This window comes from Nymphaea colorata, chromosome 9, assembly GCF_008831285.2.
Source record: "Nymphaea colorata isolate Beijing-Zhang1983 chromosome 9, ASM883128v2, whole genome shotgun sequence".
Lineage (NCBI taxonomy): Eukaryota > Viridiplantae > Streptophyta > Magnoliopsida > Nymphaeales > Nymphaeaceae > Nymphaea > Nymphaea colorata.
In genome coordinates this window covers 16,570,042-16,581,480 of record NC_045146.1, presented here as the reverse complement: position 1 = coordinate 16,581,480, position 11,439 = coordinate 16,570,042, and the positions used below count along the sequence as shown (strand labels likewise).

Here is an 11,439-nt window from a genome sequence, read left to right as displayed (position 1 = left end):
ACTTCCGTCGAGCTATTCTCGAGTTCGAGCCGAGCTCGAGCTGACTGAACTCAAGCTCGACTCTGCTTTTGTTTAACCTTAAGATTAATTAGGCGTTGATGGTGAATTAGATAAGGAATCCTCTTTTTCACTGCATCAACTTGGTATCAGAACATTCGTTCGTCTTATTCAGATCGAAGAAGAATCCTGAAGGTCAGCAGAGTTTCATACAAGATATTTGCGTTCTCTTTTCATTTTCTGTTCTCTTTTGCATCTCTTTCGTTTAACCCTATATTAAATAAGCATTGGTGGTGAAATAGAGGAGGAGTTCTCTCTTTCACTGCACCCGAATGTGTCGTGAGCACGAACGGAAGGTGAGCAGCTATGTTACGCTAACAGTTCATAATTGACCACCAAACTTGTGAACTTCTAATATTTTTCGAAGATATCAATAAACAACTAATTTCATGTCTCCTTCACATAAAAAATATTGTTACAAATCCCGTTAAAATCAACTTATTTTAACAGCAAAATCATGTGACATAATTCATTTAATTTCCTTACTATTTGATATTTATGAGGAGTACAGAGTGGACGAACGCCATGATCAGCCGCAAAACTTAGATTGCTTCGCTGCCGTGACCACGGAAATTTATTTCTCTGGTTAATTAGCAAAAAACTGCCACCAATAGATCCACACCATTGCAGAACACGAGAAAAGGGGCTGCAAATGTTGGATCAATATTCAGACCCGTGAACGATCTTGGGAAGTGCAAACCAACCATGTTGAAGGCGGCCTCACCTGGCTCACCAGTTAAGGAGGAAGGGACAAGGACATGAGATCAAAGCACGTTCACGTGAGAAAGGATGGACAGAAGAGAACAATTGTTGAGCGCGTGTTACTCCTCATTGGTATCAACATCACATGCTTTCCCATGCTACCAGTCAGATTTGCTGCAGAAACGACCTGTGCCAGTTAGTATCTCGGCGGCTAGCTATTTAGGAAATCATTTGGCCAGTAGAATCAAAACCAAGAAAGCTAAATTAGTGTTAATGGGGGTAGGTTGGGTCATCATGTGATCATGTAAAAGCTGAAAATGTCGACACAGTTGAGAAACTTGATTATATAATTTTTTTCCATTTGTTTGTGGACAGAAAGCTATCGATTAGAGGTCGTTTGGCAGTAGGAAAATTTTGGAAGCTTTTCATGAATCTGTTTCAAAAATTGAGGTAGATCATATAACCATGAATTTACTCTAATTTTTTACGTAAATTCATGGAATATTCATATAGTGTCTTGCTGCCAAACAACCTTTTAGAACCTTCAATTTTTGAGTTGTTTAGCCTAGCAATCAACTTTTTCATGAAAATGGTAATTAAATTGATGTTTAAGTTGGCATCATTTTCCTGCATTTAATCCAATGCGTCACACCATCGGTGAATGCACGTTTGCATGCATGACAGCATATGCTTGGAAGGGCTTAGGTACAACATCTTAAACTAAAATGACTTGGCCTACTGACACACTAGACTTGGGTTCTTGGTTTGGCGGATGCTAACCCACCTCTAATCAACTTCTGTTCCAGCCCCAAAAAGAATAGGAAATATGTCAATAAATCACTTAACAAACTCCTTTAAAAGTCTCATATGTTTAGATTTGGAGTGATATGAGATCCTAAAAACTTAGATATATGAGTTTAAGATCAGACCATCTGACCTTAAATCCATGGTCTTTAACATGTAGCATGGATTTAACTTTGATCCTTAAATCCATGGTCTTTAACATGTAGCATGGATTTAACTTTGATCCTTAGTTTGTTTAAACTGAGGATCTTCCAAGAGACACCTTTTTATGCAGCCTCGGGTCTTCAATTGCAACCTTAGGGTGCATCTTGGTTAAACGCATTTTGGATACAAAATATAGGCAGTATAATATTTTAAACTCTTAAAGTTTGTTAAGCTAAGGTCATTAAATGCTGCTTTAGAGGCAAAAGGGTATTTAAGAAGTGCTTGAGGAATGGTCAAAATTGAGTTTCTAAGCACCCAGCTTCAATAAAACGACGTCATCAATAAAAAATGATATGAATAATATAGTGCCCTCTAAGTTTTTGGCCAAATTGTTTTAGTCTTCTCACCTGACCAACATTAAAAAAAAAATCACCAATTTGTGAAAATGCTAAGTTTTCACAACATCCAGTCTTCACATAACCTGTTTTAATTTTAATTACGTTACAAGGATCTTGAGTGTTGTACCCAAAAAGCACTTCAAAATTTGAATGGCTGAAGATCATGTCACGTCAGAGCAAAGCCTTATTGTTAAGAGTGATTCTCTTTTGCGAGCTCATATTTTTCGTTTAGTTTAGAAAGGTAACTCATCAAAGTTTGATGGTCATTGCAATTGTCTTTCATGGTTCTTGTCACTGAAGATCATTGATTTAGGTCCATCAAATCCTAAGAAAAGCTGACCCTAACTAACTAAGTTTGATGGAAAATGGCAATGGTATGCCATTCATGCTGACCTTGATCAAAGAGTGAATACCATTTTGTCCTAATTAGTGGAAATTCACTATGGATACACTGGGGTGCCCTTCGACATACATGGCGGGGAAGCCTATGCTCGAGCACCCCGACCCTGGTGAGGTTCCCCAAGACCATTAGGTCAAGGGTCTTCTCGCATTTGGCGAGATCTCATCAAGGAGATCGATAAACTGGATAAAGGCCACTAGGGATGCCTACGTCTATCTGGAAGTCACATGAGTGAATCGGAAGCGAGTGAGCTAATAAGAACGATCTCATCAAAGAGATGTTTAGGAGTACGCCCAGTTCACCATGTTCCCTTCAACTTTGAGGAATCGGTCGACCCGGGACTACCCTTGACTTCAGTCACCTCTCTCTTTAAAACCCCTCCCCAGAGGACAGCAGAAGCTCTCTTCTAGGATGAGAGGGAATCCTTGCCGATGGTCAACAAAACCATCGGTAATACTTCTATAGGCAAATTAATTCCCGACCATTTTAACCGTTGGAAATTTGTGAACCAATTCCCCCCATAGATTGGGTTGGGAATTTTTGTCAGTGCCCATGGCCCCATCCATAATTATCTATAGCGGCGTTTCGCCTTGGGGGGTCGATGTCTATAATGGACTATAGCGGTGACTCCTCCTTTTGATGAACAACAGAGATCAAATGAGCGTTGTCAAACATCAATTAATATTTAGAAGCATGAGCATTTTACCAAACACAAAATAGGTGGTACGTAAGAGGCAAAGCCACTTCTTCTTCCATCCGCTTTAGGGTTCAAGGGACTTGCATCTCGCTATGGTACACCTTTCAATTAGAGTAGAGTTGTGCATGTCATTGCTTGTAGTTTAAAAAAGCATCGCCGAAGAGAATGCAACTGAAGATGCGTCTACCATTCCTTAAAAAATTGAATGCAATGCCAGTGCCCTTGCAAAATCCAGCAGTCTTGGTCGACCATGGGCCGATTTGATTGCATGTAAGACAATACACAGCGCAGAGAGGGAGAAGGCAGCGGAGACAGGAACCTGCTGCTACGTCTTTTAGTGGGTGGACTCATTAGACACCACGGGACATCCAGCTCTATAAGGCTGGTGACCCACACAAATATATACATGTTAAAACCACAAGTGGAGTTAAACGTTTGCCTACCCATGATACATACCGACATTTTTAAAGGCTACAACGCGAAAGTGACAGAATTGATGTCTTGGTTGTACCTTCGAATTATTGTTCAACCTCAACCGCATCTGCCTTCTTCCTTCATCTTGTTTCGAGGTTCATCAATGCACTTGGACGTCTCTCTTTCTCTGCCTACAAATTTAGGACAACCTTTTTTTTTTATGTTGTTTTGAATCATTTTCTAAAGAAATGAAACTGTTATTTTCTAACTTATCTTAATTAAAATCAACCGCGACCTTTGTCATAAGAATGATTCTTTTTTATGTCATTAAAAACCATTATAAAAAGTATATTCTATTGTTAACCCTTGCTATAGTGCAGCTTGCTTTTGCAGATATCATGTGGCAGCCACTTGACCAGGTTTAGCAACCAAAAGGATTTATCGATGGTTCAACGACCCCAAGACCAAAGTGAAGCAGAACTTGGTTTCCTTTTTCTCCGATTAAGAACGTCCAATCACCAGGCCTCCCCACATACGTCATCCATTGCGTAAGATGGTTCAGAGCCACTCGCAACAACAAAAAGGAACTGGATAAAATAATGCGACCCCAAAACCGGGGAAGAAGAGCGCTAAAAGGAGAGGCAGAGGCGGAGCAGCAGCAGCCACCAGTCGCCAGCAGCAGCGGCAATGACCTCACCACCGCGCCGGCCTCATGTGATGCTAGTGGCCTTTGCAGCACAGGGCCACCTCAATCCCATGCTCCAGTTCGCCGGCCGTCTGGCCGCCAAGGGCGTCGACGTCACGCTGGCGTCGACCCAGGACGCTCGCGATAGGATGCTGAGTGCCCGGAGGGACCATGATCAGGCGGCCGCCTCCATGACTGCGGCCCCTCGTCAAGTCAACATCGAAATCGAGTCCTTCTCCGATGGGTACGACCATGGCGGCGACGTAACCTTCGACATCATCCGGTACATGAACCAACTCGGAGCAGCCGGTCCGCCTAACCTGACAGAGCTCATCCTTGAGCTCGGCCGGCGAGGCCGCCCGATCACCTGCCTGGTCAACAACCCCTTTGTCCCCTGGGTCCTGGACGTCGGCGCCCGGCTCGGCATCCCATGCGCCACTCTCTGGATCCAGTCCTATGCCCTTTACGCCATGTACCGTTCTCACCACCAGGACCCGTCCCGGTTCGAGGAAAACGGTTCACATCTTACAATCCCGGGTCTACCTCCCATCAGAACCGAAGATCTCCCCTCTTTGGTCCGGGCAGATAATCCATACCAGATCTTCACTAGATTGCTCGCAGAGCAGTTTGAGAAGATGAAGGCAAACCGGTGGGTGTTCGCCAACTCGATCGCCGAGCTCGAGTCCGAGATAATCGAAACGGTGGCCGAGCTGCAGCACATAAAACCGGTCGGCCCGCTTGTACCGGTTACTCTTCTTGGCCAGTCTAAATCCGACTCGTGGAATGTTCGAGCCGATATGTGGGCAGCTGAACCGGATTGCCTAGGTTGGCTCGACCGGCAGGCTGATAATTCAGTCATCTACATTTCTCTTGGTAGCTTTGCAACTGTTTCAGCCGAGCAGATGGCCGAGTTGGCTTGGGTTTTGAAGAACAGCAAGGTTCCGTTCTTGTGGGTGGCAAAACCCAAACGAGGCGAATCGGATGTAGGACTTCCAGAGGGTTTTGTGGAGGAGACTTCTGATCAGGGTCGCGTCGTATCTTGGTGTCCTCAAACAGATGTCCTCGAACATCAAGCGCTGGCCGCTTTCTTAACACACTGCGGGTGGAACTCAACCCTCGAGACGTTGTCGGCAGGAGTCCCAGTCATAGCGTTCCCCCAGTGGACCGACCAACCAACGAATGCCAAGTTCTTGGTTGATGTCTTCCGCGTCGGGGTTCGGCTCCAGGTGGGTCCGAACGGCCTGGTCTCTAGAGAGGAATTCGAGAGGTGCAGGAGGGAGCTGATGACGGGCGAGATCGCGGGGGAGATGCGAAAAAATGCGCAGCGATGGAAGAGCGTGCTGAGAACGGCGGCTGCCGACGGCGGTTCTTCAGATCGGAATATCCAGGAGTTTGTGGACGAGCTTATCTCACTGGATCCGCAACCTGAATCGGCGGATCCAAGTGGGCAGGTGAACTGAATGGTCTTCATCTTTGGGTTGTGATTTCGCCGAAGCGCCTTTCTTATCAGGTCACGATCCAGTGTGCTAACTCATTTAAGATTCGAATATCCTGTTAGAAAAGGAGAAGAGTTCTGCTCCCAAAATTGCTTGCTCAGATTATTCTTCTGATTACAAGGCGTCTCTCTTCTGTCTTCTACTTGAGAAGTGTTCTCAATTCTCAAAGATGCGGGTATTGGTATTTTCGATGCTCAGGAGGAAGGGATGATTTTTGAAACTAAACAATAAAAAATTCTTATTTCTAGAAAATTTAACAATCACCAAGAAATCACATTTCCCTAATGCACATATAAAATTTACATCTACCGTTTTCAACTTGTAAACTCGTTATTTTACTTGGAAATAAAATTATTTTAATTTCATTCTTTGGGTTTTTAAGTATGGAAAATCACATATAAATCAATAGTAATTTTTTGGGAAAAACCTGCAAGTCCTAAAAAGCTTTGTGATGATGTGTTAGAGTACAGTAAACTTAAGATAACTAAATTATGTGAACGGTACATGAATTGAATAAAGGTGTCTAACTATTCAGAAAGCAAGCGGATGAATTTGAAAAAATCTGAAAAAGAAAGCAAATGTTGTTAATTACTTGTTTCTGGCTGGTGCTTGAAACAACAATGCGGTTGGCCACACACACATTTAATTAAAGCTGGGTATCCCGAGCCAAGGAGTGCCCGCATGGGCCCTGGCCCCCAGTCAAAAGAAATAAGAATTAAAAAATTATTTATTTTATATAACAATTTTGAAAAATGATATTTTGACTCATGTCAAAATTTAAAACCTTTAATTCGGTTATTTTCATGAAAAATTTCTAGCTTCGCTCTTAAAGTTAGATTTGATTGATTTGAGTTGGGTTAAATAACGTTCAATGTTCGGTCGGCTCTTATTATTAATGGGCAAGACATCCGACCCCACAATCACCCTATGAAGCCCAGTCCGAACAAGGCCGGTAGGCCCGATTCTCTGCACATATCGTTATCTATTTAATATTTAAAAATTGACTTAATAGTCAATTTATCATTTATCATTTTTATTAATATATTGGCCCAATTTTTTGGTCGTGGACCAATTTGGCCTCATATTGGACATTTTTTAAGGAGACCATATCGCCTGATGAGCAAGATGTCGCTACATTGTGTATGGGCTAATGTGGAGCGATTTATACGTTTGTGCTCCAAATTACCCAAATGGCCTTAAGAGGAAAAGGATGCCTTCAAGGGCAAAGATGGAAAGTACTAAAGTTTTTTTATACAATAAGGAAAATAAATATTTCTATTTTAAAAAATAAAATACTTCTTTATACAAAAAGCATGCCACAAAGCCACAAAATATCCTCTTTTTTCATGTTTTTTTTTCATTCCTTATTTTTTTCTTCTTATTATCACATTAAACCAGTTGTTTATACTAGGGTTGCCGGCCCAAGGCTAGATAAAGTCAGGCCCCATATCTTTATCGGCAGCCTAAACCCAACCTTTTTAGTTATGAGGCTGGACCTACATAAAGAGGTAGAAGAAAAATTAAAAATATGGAGAAATGAGATTTGAAGTCCCCACCCCTAATACCCGATTCGAATCAGCCCAGCTCGGTGAGTTCTTCTTATTAAGCCAACTACAAGTCAAAGCCGAGCCCATTTAGGGTCAAATATCCAACTACCTATCGTGTGGACCCGGCTCGACTCACTCTTACTTCATACTCTTTCTTCCTCTTTGGTACACATAAATCACGTCATTTCTGCCATTATTTTTTTTTCTCACGGAGTTCTTTTGAAAATAAATTCGAAGAAGGACCTAGGATTTCAGATCTCTTGTCCGTTTTTATTTTCATGTCACGTCAAGTGACAAATGCAACTAACCTTCAATATCTAGAAAAAAAAAAGGTATAATCTATGGATTTAGCGCAACAAACCTTGGTTTTCAAGGCAATTAACTTTTCAAACAAAAAACCAACATGCATAAAATAATAGATTCAAACATTCATACCCTTAAAAACGTTTAGGAGTTATCTTACATAACATTTTGATTGCAGTGCCCAAGAGAACAACTACAATCAACAATCATAATAACTTTTCAATGTACTAGAGTTATAGACCAGCCGCCAATAAGGTTGTGTTTTTTTCATTGTGGATCAGAGCTCTGCGATGATATGAGATCTCTAAGATCTTATATTCAAGGATTTAAAATCGGACCCTTTCCCATACAACCTTAAATCCATGGTCCATGCTACTGAATTCCTTAAACATCTCCCAAATACACCTTTTTATGTCGTTTGGGATTTAAGATCAGATGCTATCAAACGCAACCTAAAGTAACTTAACTTGAGTGACCTCATACTAACCCACTCAGCATCCCCAAGTAAGATGGCAAATACCATGCTCCTTCATGCCACGAAAGATTATGCCATCCTACTCTAGTAAAAAGTATAGACTCAAGTCATATGCATTAACTGTTATGAGTTAAGTCACCAATTTGCACATACCATTCAATTAACCATGTGTATTCTACACATCCAAGCATGACGAAGTTACAAACTGACATGTTAAAAGTGACAAAACACAATTTCACACATCAATTACAATGATAATTTCATTAGCAGTAAGTCCCGATCTTGAAAATGGACTCAAGCACATGTACGATCCACTAGCGAAGCCAAAAAAATTTTCTGGTGGGGGTACTCATTCAATACCTTCAATTTTTTTTTGGGGCACTTACATGTATAACAATCAAATATGTCAAAACATTAACATATATATTAAAATAATTTTGTGAGGCTGGTGTGAGCCTCCATGTGGCTACGCCACTGGTACGATCTAATGAAACATAAATGTGTGCTTATATAGACATGTGTTCCAATGAGAATAAGATCCAAATCCAATATTTACAAGGGCTAATCATATGAGTAGTATTGTTCAACACAGATCTGTATGTAGATCAACATTCAAATTTTAGGAAACCAATAAGCATTTCTAGCAGTAGAATATTATTTCCATTAACAACATTGTAGGTTTATTGGGGTTTTTATGAGCCTTTCCTTGTATCAGTAGATAAAAGAGGTCAACATGCATTTCTAACTATAGGATTTAATTTTTATTATCAAGAGAAAACTATGTCTATCAGTTTATAAAAACATGGCCGAGACCTCCCTTTCTGAAATTTATAAGCATAAAAGTCAGCGAAAAAGAAATTTATAGAACATAAGCATAGTCTTAGGGCCCATGCCAAGCTATATATATATATATATATATATATATATATATATAAAGAAAATTCATATTAAGAAAATTCAATGGTGACCATACTTTTAAAGTCACTCATCCATCTAATTAAAGTAGTCATAGTCAGATTCATTATAATGGGTAGTTAAGGCCCACCTTATAAGCTATACTTTTGCTCAAAATTTCCTCATCTATGTACATGTACTATGACTTTTATATATAAGGTGAAAACCATATAGACGAGATCTTATGATGTTTTTAGTGAAGTTGCGGAGAAATAGCCTCCAAAAATTTCTAACCATGAGACTAAAGATATTTCCTATCATAATTTTTCTCATTTAACTGCAGGAAATTAATTTTTTCTTCGTGCTTTTTTTTGCTAAAGCCTTATAGCAAAAGTGGTAGGTCTCACTAATATAATTAGCAGCAGGTAACATGTTTTAAGATTCCATCTTCCATAACAATTGATGAACAACATTGACCTACCGGCAATTTTGTAAAAATTTTCCCGGCATTTCAACCGGGGCCTGTTTTAAAGGATGCATTGACTCGATCTAATGGCTCCATCGAACGAAGAAGAGACGTAGTTGGAATCGAAGCGGCGATGGCCTCAACAGCGGACCGGCGCCCTTACGTGATGCTGGTGGCCTTGGCTGCACAAGGCCACCTCAATCCCATGCTGCGGTTCGCCTCCCGCCTGGCCAGCAAGAGCGTCGACGTTACGTTGGCGCTAACCCCCAACGCTTACCAGCAGATTCTGAATGCCCGGAGTGACCACCCAGCCGGTACTCCCATTCATGTTGCAGACGGCGATCATCGCGTCAGAGTCGAAATCAGGCCCTTCTCCGATGGGTTCGAGCCTGGTGCTGACCGGAGCCGGGATATGAATCTGTACCTGGACCAACTGGCAGCAGTTGGCTCTGCCAGCCTCTCCGAGCTTATCGTCGACCTAGCCCGGCAAGGCCGCCCCGTCTCCTGCCTGGTCGGCAACCAATTCACGTCGTGGGTTGCCGACGTCGCTGCTAGGCTCGGCATCCCGTGCGCCACCTTGTGGATCCAGTCCTGTGCAGTCTTCGCTGCCTACTACCGTTACCACCATGAGCCGAGCCAGTTTCAGGAAACGGCCGGCGACATTCTTAAATTCCCGACGCTACCCCCGATCAGATTCGAGGACCTCCCTTCACTCGTTCGTCCCGATAACCCATACCCATTCTACACCAGATTGTTGAACTCTCAGTTTGAGAAGATGAAGAGTTACAGGTGGGTTTTCGCCAACTCCGCCGATGAGCTCGAACGGCAAGTGATCGACTCGATGGCCGAGCTGCAGCCCATAAAACCGGTGGGTCCGCTTGTGCCGTTCGCTCTCCTTGGTCGACGTGGGACGTGCGACGTCCGAGCCGATTTGTGGGCCGCTGAGCTGAACTGCCTGGAGTGGCTCGACGGCCAGCCCGATAACTCCGTCATCTACGTCTCGTTCGGCAGCTACCTCACCTTTCCAGCCCAGCAGATGGCCGAGCTGGCGTGGGGTTTGAAGAACAGCGGGACCCGGTTCATGTGGATGGTGAAACCGAAAGTCGACGACTCGGATTCGGGGCTTCCCGAGGACTTTGTCGACGAGGGTTTGGATCGGGGCAGGGTCGTGCCGTGGTGCCCGCAGACGGATGTGCTCAGGCACCGAGCGGTCGCCGGATTTTTGACGCATTGCGGGTGGAACTCAACTCTGGAGACGATAGCGGCGGGGGTGCCGGTGATTGCCTTCCCGTCGTGGAGTGACCAGCCGACCAACGCCAAGTTCATCGTTGATGTCTATCGGCTCGGGGTCCGGCTCCAAGTGGGACCCGATGGCCTCGTATCGAGAGAGGAAGTGAAGAGGTGCATTGGGGAGGTGATGGCCGGCGAGGCCGCCGCAGAGATGAGGCAGGAGGCGCTGAGATGGAAGGATGTAGTAACAAGGGCGGCCGCCGACGGTGGGACTTCTGACCAGAATATCCAGGAGTTCGTGGACGATCTTATTTGATCTCAGTCAGTATGGATGCCTGATCTTTGGTTGGTGTGGGTTTGGTTATTGGGATAAAATTATAAATGCATGGGCTCCATTTTGTCCCAAACAATTGTGGGTTGTGCTTTGATGAACTTCAGGTCCTACCCCAAGCTCTCTTCTAGTTAGAACAGGAAATTTCCTAGTTCCTTGTTGGTTTCCATTTCACCACTCAATGTTTCATGTAAATATACGATCCGCCTTCAATAAAATGATTCCCCACAAGAATACATATTTTATGATTCAACCTTACAATTCACAATTTAATGTAGCCAAAAGTTAACCCTCAAATCAAGAATATATCCAGAATCCAAGAATCGATCCATACAAAATTCCATGGACGACTCAAGTTTAAAACTTGAAAATGAAAAAAAATATATAATTGAATGA

The 11,439-nt window shown here is 42.8% G+C and overlaps 2 protein-coding genes across 2 annotated transcripts; both read left to right on the top strand.

Moving 5' to 3' along the window:
• Window positions 1-4,214: 4,214 nt before the first annotated feature.
• Window positions 4,215-5,897, top strand: LOC116259945 (putative UDP-glucose glucosyltransferase). The gene has a single exon (XM_031637976.2). The coding sequence runs from the start codon at window positions 4,304-4,306 to the stop codon at window positions 5,759-5,761; it is 1,458 nt and encodes a 485-aa protein (XP_031493836.1). The 5' UTR covers window positions 4,215-4,303; the 3' UTR covers window positions 5,762-5,897.
• Window positions 5,898-9,592: 3,695 nt separating this feature from the next.
• LOC116261297 (gallate 1-beta-glucosyltransferase 84A24-like) lies at window positions 9,593-11,121 on the top strand. The gene has a single exon (XM_031639994.2). It carries the CDS (start codon window positions 9,616-9,618, stop codon window positions 11,026-11,028), a length of 1,413 nt encoding a protein of 470 aa, XP_031495854.1. The 5' UTR covers window positions 9,593-9,615; the 3' UTR covers window positions 11,029-11,121.
• Window positions 11,122-11,439: the final 318 nt, after the last annotated feature.

Excerpts from the sequence above, each read along its gene's own strand:
- LOC116259945 (XM_031637976.2), top strand. The coding sequence starts at position 4,304 with ATGACCTCACCACCGCGCCGGCCTCATGTGATGCTAGTGGCCTTTGCA.
- LOC116261297 (XM_031639994.2), top strand. The coding sequence starts at position 9,616 with ATGGCCTCAACAGCGGACCGGCGCCCTTACGTGATGCTGGTGGCCTTG.